This window comes from Epinephelus moara, chromosome 15 (assembly GCF_006386435.1).
Source record: "Epinephelus moara isolate mb chromosome 15, YSFRI_EMoa_1.0, whole genome shotgun sequence".
NCBI lineage: Eukaryota > Metazoa > Chordata > Actinopteri > Perciformes > Serranidae > Epinephelus > Epinephelus moara.
The window spans coordinates 16858842-16877597 of NC_065520.1; the positions used below are offsets into that span (position 1 = coordinate 16858842).

The window sequence follows — 18756 nt, forward strand, 5'->3', positions numbered from 1 at the left end:
CAAAACAAGATCTCAAAAATAAGAAGGAACAAATAAATACTGCTGGTTCTCCCACTTTGAGCAGCATTACAGTGGCCACAGCTAAACAAGCTTATCTGCTAACATTAGTAACCTAGCAACAGGTTTTTCCTCCCAATATTTTAGTTGTTTTGTGCATCAAAACAGAGCGTAAACAACTGCTCAGTAATTTATCACAATAAACTGTCGCTTCCATAAAATACATTGGCATTTTTGAAAAGGATGGGCTCTTGTTTTTATATCAGTTGACATACAGGCAGCATAAAGTGTCCTGTCATGTTTCATTCAGAGGTTCAAAGTTCATCCTTAAACGTAACAACAGTCTCACCACAGCATCCATTTGGCAGCTGGTCCGGAGCTTTCCATCACATCACTTGGTTTTCTTCAGCAGGTGGGGTTTGCACAGTTGATCGAACTGAGAAGCTTAAAATTTGTGTTTTTATGTCACATTTCCAGCCTTTATCTTTTTATTCTCCGTATTAACAGGTGGTGTGCTCTGTTGTTTGCCCACTAGAGGGCAGTGTGCAACTAGAAACACGTTCACTATCCACTACCTTTTCAAAACAATAAAATAAAACCAACCTGGACACATAATCAGGAAAGAAGAAACAGGAAACATAAATACACGACACACACCAGGTTATTCAAGTAAGAGTGACCATGTTTTTAATATCTTAAACATCTGTGCAACATTGTTCAAAATGTTACATCACTGCATGACCTGTAATGTTTCACAATATTTACAAAAAAATGCTGCTTACATCAAACCATTAAAAAAAAAGTCCAAACAATCTCAAAATAATGGACTCTGACGAACTATCCCTAGCCCACATTAATGCAAAAAAGAAAAATGAACAAGAGCAATCAAGTGCACATCATACTTCACGCAAGTCTATTTTTTGTAAAGTATATATTAGTGAGAAAATATATACTTAATTACAAGTTGAAAAATAAAATACTGACGATGAAAGGGAGGAGGAGGAGGAGGAGGAGGAGGGAAAAAGAGTCAAAGAGCAGGAGAAATAAAAATCACACTCACACCTCAACGCACACGCACACAATCACAGGCGAGGAGGGAAATAAAAAATAGACTGCACAGACCATCTCAAACACAAAAATGCTTTGAACTCTTGACCACAAATAACATGAAACTGATATAACAGATCCATAACACATGGGTTCCCAACGTGAATCCGGGTTCCTGCATGTCATTGCACAAAAAACAGGGGGGGGTGGGGGGAAGAAGAGGCAGAATGAACTTTACCGAAAGAGCTCATGTGTTCTCAACACCGAACATCACATTTTGAAAACGGCCGGAGGATTTCCTTGCCACAGATTACAGTAAAGACTCTGAGGTTCTTAAAGGTGTGCACACTGGAAAAAGGGGACATTTTGAAAAGGATGGATGGTATTAAAACGTCTGATATTCACCTTTAAATACTGATATTTCTTAACGTTTGTTTTGTTGCTACAAATTCTGCGCATTTTCAAAATGTTCTTGACTTTTTCAGTGTGCACACGACAAAATAAAAAAAAATGAATGTGTTGAGATAAGTGATCGATCTCATTCGAAGATACAGTACAAATTGTGTGCACAAAATAAATGCTGAACTTGTTTACTTGGCTGTAATTCATAGTCTGCCATTAGGATATAAGGGTACATTATAAAACTAAAGTACATCTGTGGGATGCCTCGCCACAAATTACAGTAAAACCTGGTCTGGATATGTTTTAAGTGTAGTGTTTTCAAGATTTAGTTGTGAGTGAGAAAGAAAATCGATTTACAAAGTAGTGTACGGTTTGGTTTTCAGGTTATCGTCAGAAACATTTTAGTGTGTCCATCAAATATTAAAGGGGAACTTTAATATTTTTCAACCTGGACCCTGTTTTTTTGTGTCTAAGTGACAAACGGAGACAACAATATTTGGAACTTCTCCACTATTGAGCAAGAGGGCCGCAGCCGCCAGCAGAGACACAGGCTGTAATGTAAAGTCAATGGGGCAATTGTGCACTGTTGATTTATGTCCGCTACAAGTGCTTGTTTTTGCCACTGACAGGCTCTGTATTGATATTTTAAGTGTCAGACAACATGACGGAAAGGATCCCTACAGAGATAGACCTTTTTGTTTTACAAGAAACAGCCACAAAATCACTTTCGCCAAACCCACCAGACTCCATTTTAAAAAACCGTCATTTTATAACAGTAAAACGCACTTATAGGCGCTGTATGTAACAATGTGGCCAAAACGGTTACTGCACTCAAATTCAAAATACTGCCGCGAGTCGTGTCCGCCCCCCCTCCCCTACAGATTCGAGGTTGCTGGACAGCGGCACGCTGGAGACTGATTTGTTTGCCCACGGGCGGCTGCCGTGGCAGGGCCGCGTCGCCGCGTCCTTGATCTTCGGTTTTCCAGCGGACCGTTCGAGCAAGTCCGGCTTCTCTGCTGCTAACGCTGCTGCCGGGATACAGCTGAGGAGGAGCCGGCTGCTAATGCTATGTACCGGGACACTGCTAATGCTGCTTGCCGTGCTGCTGTAGCTCAGTTGTAACTGTAACTGATGCTGAGACTCTACTGACTGCGTGGCTGGTAGACGGCGGTGGGTGGCGCAACAGGCCAGAACACAAATTCAAAACATGATTTGCGGACCGTAAAATATTTTTTAAATGCGAATATTCTGGCTGTACTATTGTTGTCGGTGAGATCAGTTTGTTATATGAACATTATTCCTTAGTCTCTGTGACATATTAGGAGGATTTTACAACTATTTGCTTTATATTTCTTACATATAGCTCCTTTAATTCAAAGCCGACAGAAACAAAATAAAACTCACAAAACTGTCTTGGTTATTCTTTCCACTGCTCTAACAATCACCAGCTCTGGTTTGGTTGAAATTAACCCTTAATTCACTTAGTTAGATTTGAAAACATGCTGCCTCTTTACGCGCTAAAATTACAATTTTTTTAAATGGAGTCTGGTGGGTGTGGTGATACCGATTTCAGGGCTGTTTCTGGTTAATTAAAAAAAAAAAGTCCGTCTCTGTAAGGATCCTTTCCATAATGTGTCAAGACATTAAGGTGTCACACCTGCCCTGTTTGGTTCAGTTCAGTCAAACTCAAGTTTGTTTGCCCCCTAAGTACGTTCCTTCTTGAAGAGGTGGTCTCGAACTCTGGTGCGGTTCATTTGTCGTGAGAAGGTGTTCCGACCTGGATGTGAAGCAACTGCAGTCACATGACACATTGTTTGGGTTAAACATGAGCATGTTACAGTCCTGGAGGATTATTAATGTGCACCTCCTCCTGTACTGCCTTAATATGCACATTCAGCACATCCAATGCATCAAAACATTGTTTTCTAGTTGGAGCCGCGCCTCGTTTTCAAACTGTATGGTTTGACTAAAATGAACAATGACAGCAATATAGTCCACGATGAGCAGCGCTAAAATCAACCTGCGTAGTTGTCCCTCCATTGTGACATTAGAAAGTGTCACATTTATCTCTTCTTCAACGTTTGGTTTACTTCCTGGATTTTTCCCACACGGAAATTGTGACCAATCAAGACGAGCTTGTAAATGCTGTCGAGGGAACTTCGTGAGGGACCAAAGCAGGCGAACGCTAGGTCTGAAAACACCCTTAGAAGAATAATCTGAGCCTGTCAGTGGCAAAACAAACCATTTTAGCGCATGTAAAGTGAAGGTGCACGATTGCCCCATTAGCTTTACATTGCAGCCTGTTTTGTGGCTGTCGTCTGCAGCCGTCTCGCTCAATACTGGACTGATTTCAGAAACTGTTGCTCCCACTAGTCAGTTAGAGACAAAAACATGCAAAGATGGATTCCAGGTCGAAAAATACCAAAGTCACTCTTTAAATCAAAATTAAATTTGAGCCTGGGCGTAACAGCTGTGTGTGCATGTATAAAGGTAAAGCTACAAATAAATACTACTTCATGGCTCTTAGGTTAGGACATCTGAAGATGACGAATATTGTAACCAACAAAAAGCATGTGCATGTCAGAGGAGAAAACAAATTACAGTCCAAGTTGTGAACAAAAGGTGTTGATCTTTGCCATGGATTGGTATATTGCACTTGATAACTCTGCTGTTGCTTGTTGGTTTTGATCTGGAGGAGCAGCTGCGTGTGTGTGTGTGTGTGTGTGTGTGTGTGTGTGTGTGTGTTGATCCAGAGTTCCCAATACTGTGCATCGATTTTAAGACTGATCACGTGATGGTTTTTGCTTCGCGGCTTCAAACTCAAAAAGCATCTAGTAGTGTTAAAACTGCATTTAACATAAACGCCGCCTGCCTTTTCCAGATGTGCATATTCATAAATAGTACGGTGTCGGAGGCAGACGTTATTATATTCCTTTAACTAAGAAATCCATGACACACACTGTGTAACAAAAACAAGTCAGAAACCTCACTGTAAAAAAAAAGAAAGTGTTATCTGTAATGCTCACTTCTTAAATAAAAGGGAACATGAGCTCTGTAACGGACTGAATACACGATCTATTCACTGTTAAAAAAACATACATATACACATATAAGGCTTGAGTTCTCAACTCTTGGTAGTATTATTGCCATCTAGCATATTTGTAAAGCTTAAAATAAATATGGAGTACTGTACATAAATAATTTACATCAATAAGCAAAATAAAAAAAACAAAGAAACAAACACAAGGCCCCTAAACGTGAGAAATGCTGTCACTGCTTGAGTTAGTGTTTCCTGTTGATGATCTAGACTCTGAGGTTGGTTACTCTACCTAAAGCTATCGGTGTGGCAAAGACGACTACAGTCATGGAGAGACAAAATAAATCACTGTACAAACGAGCACGAGAACATGATCACAACAACCAGGTGACGTGATTCATCAATGCAGACGGTGGTTATTGGTTGTAGATGAAGGGAAAATCCACCTAAAGGCACTTTTAGGAGTCGTTTTGTGTTGCGTTCAGGCGAAGGCGGACGTTTCGTTTTCATTTTGGGGGGGACACGAATGAAGCAGGAGGTTTGAGGGTCCTCTGCCAGAAAAATTTATCATTCTGGGGATTTTTTTAATGCACAAATTTATGGTATATAAGTCTTTAATTTCGTGAAACACAAAAAAGGCGTCCTCTGCGCATGCCTAAATAATGAGGGGGGCGTGTTCCCTTCGCCGATGCATTCAGGGTCCACTTAATTAAACCAGGTTACTATGGTGCATGTTTACTGATAGAGGTCGGCATCTAGTGTTTGATTTCCATCATCGATTAATCTGCAGATTATTTTTTTAAGGAGTCAAGGAAAGGACGATGTCATCTGCGCTCTTTCGTTTTCATGTTTTACGTTAAGCAGTGGCGTAGCGTAGAGCGCTGATGGTCTTGCGTAGCTACCTCACTGTCACTGGAGCATGCTGCTGCCGAAGTTTAAAGGTGTCTCAAATCAACTCGTAGAGTGAGACAGAGTCTGGATTCACAAGTCGTTCTATTCAGCGGAGATCTTTACAACAATTCACTGAAAGAACAAAGCAGGCGAGCCCTACCGCATGATCCGAGTCTTCGTTTCAGCGCCTAGGTCGTTAGCTCGGAGGTTGTCGTTTCCCGTAGCAAAGGGAATTTGGAAACGGTTACACGCAGATAGCGAAAGATGGATCCTGAGTAAGTGTATCACATACAGCAGATGGGGGTCGGAGAATTGAAGCAGTTATATCGGTCTCTGACACGTTTTTTTGCGCCCCAGAATACATTTTTTTTCAATGGAGATGCATGGCAGGCACGCTCAACACCTGCCGCAACGCCGTCACAATATGCACGCGTTCTTGAGCGCCTATGTTTGTCCCATATTTTTGGCCTAATACACACTTGTAAACAGCGCCTGGAAGAAGATCAGCTCCGCACTCAGGATTTCTGGTAAGGAGGCTATGATACGGTGCTGGTTATGGTCGCTTAGCAACCTTGAAAGTTGCCACAGAGTAGGCACAAGAGTAGCGCCCAGCACCCGACCTCGCGTTTCCCATGCAGTTAAAGACGCAGCATGTGTACGGCCTCTAATTTCCAGGGCTGGTACCTGCGGTTATTCCACAGGCTAGTTAATAACATGTCGGGCAGGAAATCCAAAGAGTGGGATCATTTTGAGAAGGTGAAGGACGAACCCAAGGTGATATGTAAACTCATCTTCATTGGTCGACTACAAACATGACGTATCATCTGAAACATGGAAGTAGCTACATGCCCATTAGCCCACAGCGTCATTAATGGACCGTAATGATGACTATTGGTCGACTAGGAAAATTCTTGTGGGCAGAAAGAACACGCAAGTTCTGACAGAACGTCAGGAGACTCAGCTGTTAATGACGAAATTCCGAACTTTGTCGTAACCAAAACACTGCTATTTCCGCAGCATACTTTTCGCATCATGTCCTGCCTCCTGCACGCTCTACCGGTTGTTAGCATGCATTAGCTCGGAAGGCTAACTCGGCTTGTGAATGTTGCCATCACCCTGAATGTCCCGCTCAACACTGCTCAAACTTCTTGGTCAGAAACTAAACGAATAGTCTGCCAAAGACCTGATTGGTTCATTGAAATAATAGTCGAAAGATTAGTCAACAATTTAAGTAATCATTAATTGTAGCCCTGAACAAAGCTATTGCATATTTTCCGTACACTGTGCAGCCCTTTTTTGCAAAACTCCTGAAATGCAGTGAACAGAAAACGACGCTTAACAGCGTAAAAGTGCCTGAAGGTGGATTTTCCTTTAAGAAATGGCAACCGTCTGCCAGTTAACAATGATCTGTAAACCCAAACTAACCACCTGCTAGCCACACTTTTGTCGCACAAAAAGGCTCTCCTGTCCTGATGCATGACTTTCTGTAGCAGATGAAGATTTACCAACATACGTCCGGCCGCTCGTCATCTCCCACCCTGCTCAGGGGAACATTGAACACTTTCTGCTGGTAAAGTTCATTCTGTTTTTGTTTTTTTTTTAACTCTTTTTTTTTCCTATACAAATGAACACTTAACTGGTGTGAAGTGACGCTCGTAATGGAGAACTCATATACTCATGCCTGTTCCACTGCTGTTCCCTTACAAAACAAAACAAAACAAAAATAAACAGCACGTCTTACAGTCGATCATATAAAAGCTTTAGGCTGTATTCTTATTTATCCTATGCATGCGGCCGTACGCAACCGCATTTCTGAATAGAAACCAAGACATTGGTACACTTCTGCTTTGTTTTTGTACAATAAAAGATAAAATGTGCATTAGGTATGCTTGTACATGACATTGTACAATATTTACATACAATTCTTAATAGCATGAAATTTCAGGATTATCTATATACATATTGAAAATGTATCAGAAATATTTGGACTGTCTATTTTTCTTAAATATGTAAGGTAATGCTTGTAGCTTTTTTTTTGTTTGTTTTACTATCTTATACTAGAAAAAAATAGTTAATTCAGTGAGCTGTAGACAAATTGCAACCGATGTTTTTCTCTAGTTTTTCTTTTTTCTTTTTCTCTACAGTTAAAACTGTATCGGTGATTGGAATTTCCAGCACCTTCTGTGGTCAGTCATTAAGTCAAGTTGAGATCATGGAACAAGGATGTACCACTGAAAGTCCATGTGTAGCACCTGTGAGAGAGCTCAGATCGCATCAAGGCGGAACGGACGAAGTCTCCGAAGGCTTTGAGGACGTTCTTGGGCCGACACATTCAATGTTATCTGGATATCTTCCTCCTCTTAGGCTTGGGGAGCTTCACCTGACGATCCCTCGATGGGATCTGGGGGCAGACAGAGAAACACATGGTGACGCCTGCACAAGTCGGGAGGTGATGTCAAAAAAGCATTAGAAGAAAAATGATTTCTAAGGTGTAAACACTCACTGTGCCCGACATCTTATCCAGCTCACTCATGGCCTCGTGGATAGCAGCTTCCAAGTGATTATTCAGTTTCCCCTGTCTGTTGGACATTTACATTTATACGTTATTTACATGTAAGCTCATGACAGACAGGGATACAAAGTTTTTGCCACAGACTGTATCATAGAAGTGGACATAGTGACTGTGGTTTGTGGACTACTGTTGTGAAGCCTCAAATCTGGCACTCTGGCTGTCGCCATCTTGGTTTTATGGAGCCAGATGTGACCATATTTGGACGAGAAGGTGGAGGTAGGGAGGACACACATTGCTGCGTCTCAAGGAAGCCATGGCCTAAAGCAGCGGTTCTTGAATGCTGTGCTGCTGCAGCTGATTTTAAGATCGTTTTATCAGATTTACTTTTATCTTATGAACCCTCAGGTCTTCTGGCAGTGGTCTTTTAATCATCCACAATGTTAGAACAAAAACTCACGGTGAGGCATCATTTCATAACTATGGTCATAACTACAACAAAGCACCAGCAAAGACGACCCACCGCTGAAACAGGATGTGTCTTGAGATTTTGGCGTGCCCTTTGGTGCTCCCTGCGCACAAAAAGTTTGCAAACCACTGGCCTAAAGCACACCCTGCTTTATCGTCTACTTTTCTCAAAATGGGACCATAATTGAAACATTTAAAATCATGCTGTATCTAAGAAGACTTCAACAGAAATGAAGACTGAGCATTAGGAAAGAAAGTTAACGGAGGTATTAAGTGAGAAACGAAAGATTTGTGTTTTTGTTACACTGCACACTTTTGATCCAGTTAGTTTTGGTTTCACCTTGCAGTTATGCGAGCGCACTTAAGAACGATAAGTGACATACCTATCCTATATGCCGTCGTCATCACATACGTCAGCTGTGTCTTCATATATCTGACACTGACTGGTTTGTATCCTCCCTCTTTCATCCTCTCAGAAAATATCTTAAAAGTTTTTTTTTTAGAGACATTTTTCCAACTGAGTCTTTATAAAGTCGTTAAATCAAACGTCAGTTAAACATTTGGTGTGGTCCTCCTCCTCCTCCTCCTCATGTGCGACTTTGACTCATTTTGATTCTGTAATTTCGCTTCAGATCAAACTTAAACAAACTGAAAAGTCCAAACCAAACGAGGAAGGTGTGAAAGGTCCCCTGCAACCAGTGGAGTCGCCTCCTGCTGGCCATTAAACAGAGTGCAGCCGGAGGCTAGGTCCACTTCTTTTACACAGTCTGTGGTTTTTAATATTTGGTTTCGGCAGGAACCAAAACACAGTTTCAGAGCAACACCCTCAACAACAAGGTATCAATGCTATGCTGGACAAACCGTCAAATTAATGACGGAACTGATCATTTGCTAAAGCAGCAACTGTTTAATCATCGCAACTTGGCACTAAAGGTGTCGAAATTCTCCACATGTTGAAGCATTATGACGGAGGCTGTAGGGTTGGGCGTTGGGATGATTGACATAATAAGTCACTGGTTGTTCACCAAGTTGTTTCGCCAACAGGACGTGCGAGAGCCACCGTTCAGTGGGGAAAAACAGCGTGTAGAGCTGGCAGATTTTCACAATGCAGTCAGTGGATTTAAGGTCCACAGTGTGGGATTTAGTGGCATCTGGGGGTGAGGCTGGATGGATTGGCAGACTCCATGGAAGAGGATGCACCCCATAAACAGGATCATTCTATACCTTCTATTCAACACCGAAAACATGACTCTTATTTTCTGGCGATTATAAATGAAAGAAAGCATAGCTATGACTATATTCCATTTTCCACCAATATATCCCCATAAATTCTACACACTGGACCTTAAAGGGTTTATTCCAACCAAACTGGAGTTGGTGATTGTTAAACAGGAGAAAAGCCAGTGGCCAGTTGGAAAACTTTCAACCAACTGCCCAACCCTCAGCTGCGGTAAGAGCTGCTTCTTTATAGTCTTTCTAAAACCAAAAAACCCCAAGAGCAAAGTCTAAGCAAAGGAATAAAGTGCGTGTTAATCTGCTCTAATGTAAGCTGTGAAACATCTGTAAACATGTGCATGCTTGGTTAACCAGCTTCTGACCCACAATAGTAACCTACTTCCAGCGCCAAGAGTTAATGCATCTTTAATAACTGCACTATTTTTTGGTGCCGCTGAGCTGGAGCTGCTGCAACACCAGGCCTGGGGTTTGAAGTCTACCATATACCATATTTCTAATGAAATATGTTGTTTGAAAACACAAACAATAAAGCAAAAACTTTATGTACCTGGTCCTGGTAACATTACATCTTTTCACAGTTAACATCTGTACATGTTTAGGTTTTAACGCTGCACTGAGGCCAGCTGACTTCAGCACACGTCAGTCAGAAACCTGTTCAAACAAACTCCTTATCCTGATTATCTCGCTCACTACAGCTGATAAAATCCAGTTGTCATTTCAACAGCTGAAATTACCGTTCACTGACAAGACATGAGAAACCTGCTTTCATCTACCGCTGTCTGAAATCAAGGATCCAACAGATTTCAAGTGCAAATCCTCCACTGTCATCGCTGTAAACTTTGCAAAGCTAAATTTAAAAGCTCAACAGGTGCAGCAACGTTAACTACGAGTGTGGCTTTGGGTCAATCAATACAGCAAAAATCACAGAGTGAAGCAACAATATGGCGTGCCGGTTTACTTACTTCAGGCCTCTTTTGGCGGCGAGTGCCTCCAAGTCGTGAGTTAGTGTTTTTAGCTTCTCTGGCTCGACCTGAAGGAGACAAGAGAAAACACCTCAGTACATTCAGCACTGTTTGGTGATGATGGAGAGTTTGTTGCACTGTCTACAAGTTCATTTGGCAGTCGTCGTCGGTTGGACCTCCTCTGAGTTGGAAGGTAAAATGTAAGTGTTGGAGCATTTTGGAATCCATTCGCCACAAGACAATAAAAGTGGACTCACATGAGCAATCACTTATCGGGTTAGTAAATGTTTGGAGGATTGGTTGAGATAGACAAACATGAATCGCAGCCCTACGACACTTCCTCCTCATACCTGGCTGTATTCACCACGCCGTGAGACAGCCGTGTTCAGAGGAAACAGAGGGAGTTCTTCACAATATAAATATTTCATTTTTTAACTATTACGGTTATCGTCAATGCCGGAATATCACGACACCCCTGTGATGCAGACTGGCAGCGTTTGTTAGGGAAGTCTTTGAGTGAGACTCTCCTGCATGTGTATGTGTGTCGAAAACCACTGTAAGCAAACTTGTGAGTGCCACAGACAAGTGTCGAGATACGCTCAGGTTCCAGAAGAACGACTGTAAAAAGGGACGTGTTTTGCGTTCGCTGCACAGACGAAATAAAACATCTGTTTAATGCAATGTTGTCACGATGTCTCCCGACAAGAGATGCCGGTCTGTAAAAGCTAGTAACCTGCTACGGGCCTTTGCACACCCGAGTCAAAAATTGTTGCACCTCTAAAAATAAATACGACTTCACGTTGTGTCAATTACGTTTGCACACTGAGTCCGAAACTTTCGTCCGATTGTCTGTTTTCAAAAGCCTTTGGAGATGTTTGACTGAAGAAAATGCCGCGAATTTTCACAACAAATTGAACTATAAAATGCATCAGACATTTTGTTTTCAGATGATGAATTAAAAAACAACGCATCCGAAAAAAACGGACTAAAGTTAACTGAGTTAGCCGAAAGAATCCAGACGTCTTCCAACTACGGTTACAGCCCTGCTAGCAGTCGACCACACCAAGAGAAAGCGAGGGAGCATCATAAGGGAGCCGCCTTATTTTAGGATAAGCAACACACTCTATAGAACTTTTAATTTGGATTTATGAGGATGAACGCTGGCTGGAAAGTTTGATAATCCCCTGAAATCACCCTTCACCCTGCGCTCTGACTCAGCCTGAAAATAAGTTGGCATGTGAAGTAATGACAGGTGGTCACAGACGGGTGTCTCACCTTGGCCTGCTCCCGCAGCTGCATAGCAGCGCTGTGCACTTGTTCGTCCCCGGCCAGCTTGGCAGGCCAAGGTGGGAAGCCCTTCAGCTGGCCCCAGACCAGCTCTCCCATGTTGAAGGTCCTGGACCGGTAGTGAAGCAGCTCTGAGGAGGGAGAGTCCGGCTGCCGCAGGTCCTCCTCGCTGCTCAGGCTCTTTGTGTCCGAGGGGCTGGGTGCCATACCGTTGAAGTGGCCGTTGTAGTGGCTGTAGTCTTTGGCTGTGGCCAGAGGGCCCTCCAGGCTCGTGGAGGAGCTGGGAGACTGGTCGTCCCCCGTCAGCTCCTGCCGAGGGGGGCCCAGGACGTCTCCGTAACCCCGGGTGTTGAAGTGGGGGGTGGCGCCGTTGATGTGGACGCAGCGTTCCACCGTCTGCTCCAGGCGCTCCTTGTAGTTAGCAGGTGTCCGGTTGCAGTTGTTGAAGCGATAGCCGTCATCGAGAAAGGCTTTATCGTGAGCCATGACCAGGCCGTGGTCATTGGACCCCTCAGTGGGGCAGGGCGGGGCGGGGGCCAGGCTGGCGGGTCGCTCCATGCAGGGACTACTCCTCACCTGGGTAGAGCACTCCAGGAACTCCTCGCCGCCCCAGGCGCTGTTGTTACTGTGAGCGTCGAAGCCTCCCCCGTGCTGCGTCTCCCCGTCCCACTGCCCCCTGGGAGTGCCGCGGCCAGGAGAACGGAAGTAGTCGTTGGCCTCGGGGCCGTCTGGAGTGCTTTTCCCTGGATCCATATTCTTCTGACCCCGACCCGGCCTCACCTGCCTCTGTCTGGCTGGCTGGGGTAACGCCTCCCCTTCCTGGTGCCCGTGCAGGACTGTGCTAACTGCCTGGGGGAGGTTGACAGGCTCCCCTATCGAGGCAGTGAAGGCACTCATGGCGCTGAGGGCAGGCACGGGACTCGCCTGTGTGGTCCCGCTCACTGTGGTGGTAATAGTAACGTGCATGCCCTTGCTGGCGGCGTCCACCACGGCTCTGTAGATGGCGTCCACCGACTCTGGGCCTCCACCGGGCCCCCTGTCACCCTCGCTCTGGGGCTGCTGCCCCTCCCTGAACTGTGGGTGCGACAACATCCCCGGCTGTGGACACAACAACAAGGTCATGAGGACGAATGCTTTCATGAAACAATGTGAGATCAACGTGTGAGTCATCATCCCACCTGGTAGTTCTGGTAGAGGCAGGCCATGGAGCCAGCGGTGGCGTTGTTGCTGTCTGTGTACGGTGGGTTGTCAGAGAAGTGCTGCTGCCCCTGGTAGGCTGGGTGGGAGGCCACGCCCTGCTGCATGCCCTGGTGGACCTGCTGCTGGTACATCGGACCTCCGCCGGCGTTGACGTGTGGCTGCAGGCCGCCCATACCACAGCCGAGGGATGACGGGTTTCCTGCAAAACAATTGGGAGAATATACGTCAAGATCGTTCTGGGCCCTCCACTACGGGAGCTGACAGGGGACAAAAAGAAAATCATTTGTGTTATGTTTTTAAAGGGTTAAATCAATCTTTCGAAAGTCTTAAAAATGCTTCGAGATGGGGAGAAGGATTTTCTGAATTTTATTTTTTTCTGATGTTGCATTGTAAAATCTTAAAATAACTGGTCACATCTATTTTTTAAATATTATTTTTTCTTTAAATTTCATTACGAGTTGCAGTTAAAAAGGTTTAAATCTTGCAACTTGCATTGACTTTGCAAATAATCTGTATTACCCCTTACATTTCCATTCAGGCTTTTGCAAGCAATATACTGTAAATAAATAAAAATACCGGAAACATCTTTCTGTGTAGAAGCAGATCTATTTTGAGTGGGCGTCCCAAATAAATTCAGAACACAGGAAACCACAAAACGAATGGCAAAACTGGGCGAGCGTTGCTCAACAGGGACGTTAACAATCAAAGCAAAAGTTGCACATTAACAATCTGTTGCGCCCCAAACTAACAGATGGACACGCTGCCAGATGCGCGGTCCAGACAGACTAGTTAGCGAAGCGTTCAAGGACGGAACACGAGCAAAATATATCAAGGCCACAGATGTATCAATGAATGAAGAGAAAGCCCGGCAGCAATGTTATGCAGACAAAGCCCAAGCAAATACAAAATCTCCGAGGCCTAACGCTGTGTTTTCTGTGTGTGTGTGTGTGTGTGTGTGTGTGTGTGTGTGTGTGTGTGTGTGTGNCCGAGGCCTAACGCTGTGTTTTCTGTGTGTGTGTGTGTGTGTGTGTGTGTGTGTGTGTGTTGTGTGTGTGTGTGTGTGTGTGTGGACAAGTGGCGACTGGAGCAGCTGGTGCGATGCTACGTAGCTGAAGGGCAGCTGTGTGTGTTCTCCATTTTTTTCTCTCTCTCCTCTTTTCTTTCTTCCCCTCTCCCTCCTCGCTAACGCTGAGAGCCACGACTCGGCCAAGCCCCCTCCCCCTTCCTCCCCACATCCTCCGCTACTGCTATGATATAGTGACGGCTGTTGCCGGGGGAGGTTGCCATGGGAACCGAGTGATGATTGGTGGTGCTGTCCACTGCCAGGAAGCTTGTTGGGGGAGTTGGGTGGGTGGATGAGGGGGGTTACGAGGGTCGGGTGGTGTGATTTTATCCTGCTGGGGGATGTGTGGGGGGGCGGTCAGCTGGGTGGCAGGAGGTCTGGGGGGGGTTACCATGAACTTTGGAGTATTTGTTGATGGTAAGAGTGGAAGGGGGGGGGGGTGTTCAAAGCTTGCTAGCTGTCTAGAAACAGATGGTTAGAGGCTGATGCTAAAAAGCCACTGACTAGGCCAATTCCAAAGTGCTCTCAGTGCTCTTAAGATCCTAACATGTCATCCAAATTAGCTTCAAGTATGGGAAATCAACGCAGCTACTCAGAGGCATAACATCTGCCATTGGCTTACAGAAAAATCCTTTATCCCAAGAGCCTGTGAGTGCTTATGTGCCTTTGCCACCAGGACTCAAAAACAGAGGAGGGATCTCTCTGAGGAGCTGAGGTGAGTCTATTTACTGGAGATCAACACTGCTTTCTTTTGTATTTCAAAAAAACCCCGATGAGTTTTGGACCACTAGAGGCACTGTAGAGTAATGCCCCCGAATTGTTAGCATTATATCATGACACAAGGTTGCACCGAAATGAGCGCATTTATTCTTACCGATAGCTTCGTACCAAGTAGATGGCTAAATTCTGAAACCATGACGTCGTGCTTTTTCTCCTACACGTAGAGCTTTAGCCCTTTGAAGAGACTGTGCTATCGGGTCACTATGAAGTCCTTTCTTTATGCCACCTTTGAATTTTTACACAGAACAAAACAACAGCGGCATCATTCTGCTCCAGTGTGTGAGTTCAAGGCCCCGACACACCAAGCCAACAGTTGGCCATCGACCAAAGTCGGGCCATCGGTGAGCGTCTGTCGCCCTAGTTTTTGCGGTGTGTCCCGCACCGTTGGCACTTCGTCAGTGGTGGCTTTTCGGCCGATTGAGCATGTTGAATCGGCGGCGGAGCTTGTCGTGAGAGAGATCACTCTGATTGGCTGTTCAGGTTTTATTTTCTGAGGGAAGCACAGCCAGTTAGCCTCCGCTAGTCTCTGAGCTAGCCTCGGCTCTCTGTTTGGATCCAACCGGAGCACCGAGCCCTGGTTTGTTATTCAGGTTAAAGTGGGAAGAAGCAGTGGGTTTATCGGGCAGCTGAGTGAAGTGGAGCCTGCGGAGGAAACACCGGGACCGTCGAATGTAATAGTCCGTGGAGGTGCTGCGGTACCACTCTGTCACTCTGCTCTCTCTCACGCAGGCAAAGAACGTACGTGCCACTTGGCGGTTGGATGTAGTCCCTGTAGTGTGTTCGAATGCAACTGACACAGGGTGACGTGAGGCGACGTAGACGACGCAACAGTTGGCTTTCGTCGCCGCTAGTTCTTTGATGTCGGCTTGGTGTGTCCGCACCTTTAGACAGCAAGCCGGCATTGCAAAAGCAAAAGAGGCGTAACGGGCCAGACAAGTGACACAACAGCGTCTAGTGTGACATAACGTACGCGTTAGCAGTGCTTTGTACACGATAACAGTGGCAGATCATGACAATAACAAGAATTTTCCGTCAGCGTTATATGGTGGCTGATCTAGTAGGGGTTGGGGAAAAAAAGGAGAGGAGCAACGATGAGCACGTAAACCAGCTGACCAATACACGCTGCAGCATTAACTAAATTAAAACACCTCTGTGGTGCAGTTAATAACACTCTGCTCAGTCTATTTCACTTTAAAACCCCGTGCCTGGCCTGCCCAGTGTCTTGGCTTTCAAATGAAATGATTCATTCATCAATGCAGTTAACTTTTTATCATAAAAATGATGCGGACCATTATACAAGCATGAGCATCCACAGATGGATACAATCCCACTGGCCTGATTTAAAAGTGAGGGTATGGAGGTAGGTTGTAGGATATAGATTTTATTCTTTACATTCTTAATATCTACTAGTCTTGAACACTGTCGAATAATACACATTTTATTTTATCTTTAATGTGCATTTTCATTTTCATTTCATTTTTTTGCTTTATATTTGCATACTTCTATTTCAATTCTCTGTTCTTTACAGCCAAGCAACTGTTAAGAGTCACAATTTCCCCTCGGGGGTCAATAAGTATTTTTGAGTCTGATTTTCAGCTGCTGTTCTTTTCTTTTTTTGAGTTAGCTGCTAACTGCGATCAGCTGTTTTGCAAATCATGAAAACGTCTCACCCGTGTCGTCCATGTTTCTGTCCTACCGGCTATCCCCTTTACATAGACGTCTTTTCGGCACTGTTACTACCTTCAAGGAGAGACAAAGCTGTCACCCCATTCCATGTTTGTACTTCTAATACAGAACAACGAGGCGGCGTAACGGTGTGGATTAAATCAAGTCGGGTTCGCTCCAATATCCTGGTCTTTTTTACTTATACTTAATACTTAATACGTCATATGACAGTTTTTGGTCCATGCTGAACATTCAGTAGGAGGATGTGCACGTTGAGACTGTGTTACAAATGTCTGTTACTGCACTGAGAAGACCTCGGTTGACTTTAGCTTGTGATAAATGTTTTAATAATGACTTCTTGTTTTGTTACAGCTTTTTAGTCGGACCCCAAACTGCTGCTGTGGTTTGGGCTCTAGTTGAGCTTGGACAAAAACTATGCTGGTTCATGTCGGGTCGGCCTGATTTTTTTGGGCTAAATCAAAGCAAAGATCAAAGCTCCACCATCAAGTGTTCTCATCTGCCCTTAAATGCCAAAGGAAGAAGGAGAACGCCTACCAGCATGGAAGAACAATATGCTGGTCTATTTTTTACTGTGGGATCAAACTGGGTGGAATTTCACTGGTATCAGTATCGACAACTACATTTTTGGTATCATGACATGTCTGTCAACACACAACAGGACACATGTGGCTGTCTCGGCCCCCGCTGGGCCAATATCAGTAGTTCTATTAGAAATTAAATGAGTAGAAACACAGACAATTAGACAGTAAAGAGTGGCTACATAACCTTGAATAATAAAAACAGACAGAAGCAACAGGAGGAGGCAACAGGTTGCCTCTGTTCGTCCTCAGTGTTTAACTCCATATGGTGCTGAGTCACACGTGCCTGCATGCTGCTTCAATTATTATGTGAAATATAACTTTGCCACGGCTGAGTTTACAAGCAGCTTCAGCCATAGCGAGCTTTCTTCTGTTCTTTGACATGAAGTCCAAGTTGAGGACACAGCCTGGATTGACCCTTTAGAAATCAGTCTGTGGAGATCGTTGCTTGCATCCTGATTCAATCAATCTAAAATAAAAACCATAATAGCGAGAGCATTCTAAGGCTTCTGTCTTCCGCGTCATCGTGTCATTAGATTCCACTTTTTCCAAGACGCAGCACGTGTACGGCCCCTAATTTCCAGGGCTGGTACCTGCGGTTATTCCACAGGCTAGTTAACAACATGTCGGGCAGGAAATCCAAAGTGTGGGATCATTTTGAGAAGGTGAAGGACGAACCCAAGGTGATATGTAAACTCATCTTCATTGGTCGACTACAAACATGACGTATCATCTGAAACATGGAAGTAGCTACATGCCCATTAGCCCACAGCGTCATTAATGCTACTCTTACCTTTCTTGCATTTCACACAGCACTTTGAACATCCACAATTCCTGCCTCCCTCCAAAGTCCCATCCCCATCCTCCATTACGTCCTCATTACATCTATGATAGACGTAGGCGGTGGCAAGGTAACGTTAGATACACGAAAGAGGAGAGCGAGTGTAACATTACAACCAAGACAGTCAAATGCAACCCCCGAGTTTAAAAACTCAACTGGAGTCAGAAAGTGCGTTTCCATTAACCCTAGAAATGCGCAAAAAAAAAACCAACTAAATATCGCAATAAAAAACTTGTAATGGAAACACCTGCATTTCGAAAAAACTCATAAGGTCGTTTTTCAGATGTGTCGATATAGAAGTGTAATGGAAACACTTTTTTCGCAATAATATAGATTTGGAATGAGATTTTACGAGAATCACGGCTCATACACAAAACACCTTTTAATGGAAACACCTGCAAGTCGCAATTGTACTTTGCCGAAACGTTTGAAATATTGCATTTATCTGCGCAAAACTATAATGGAAACGCGACTAGTGATGACCAGTGTTGGGTAAGGGTTACTTTAAAAGTAATCAAAGTACGTTACTGCGTTACTTTCTAAAAAAGTAACCAGTTACTTTACTGCCTTACTCCCTGAGTAAAGTAACTCAGTTACTTTAAAAGTACTTTTGAGTATTCTATATTTCCTATTGGGCAATGGACCACAGGGCGCTAAGCCTACATTATTTTGTCTCCAAAATTAAAGTTATGGACCACTTGCCCTTCACTGAGATCCAGTTCTCCCATCACAGCCGTCACTTTGACCAGTAGAAACACAGAACGATCTGCTG

At 44.2% G+C, this 18756-nt stretch overlaps 1 protein-coding gene across 2 annotated transcripts in view; it reads right to left on the reverse strand.

The window, feature by feature from the left end:
* Nucleotides 1-667: 667 nt before the first annotated feature.
* LOC126401727 (methyl-CpG-binding domain protein 5-like) overlaps nucleotides 668-18756 on the reverse strand; it is a 47004-nt gene continuing 28915 nt past the window's right edge. For both annotated transcript variants that reach the window (XM_050063187.1, XM_050063188.1), the window contains exons 6-10: nucleotides 13015-13235; nucleotides 11825-12934; nucleotides 10550-10617; nucleotides 7878-7953; nucleotides 668-7775 (exon numbers count right to left, since the gene is read on the reverse strand). In XM_050063187.1, coding sequence (XP_049919144.1) covers nucleotides 7713-7775; nucleotides 7878-7953; nucleotides 10550-10617; nucleotides 11825-12934; nucleotides 13015-13235 — 1538 coding nt within the window. In that variant the 3' untranslated portion in view covers nucleotides 668-7712. The remainder of the gene's footprint in view (nucleotides 7776-7877; nucleotides 7954-10549; nucleotides 10618-11824; nucleotides 12935-13014; nucleotides 13236-18756) is intronic.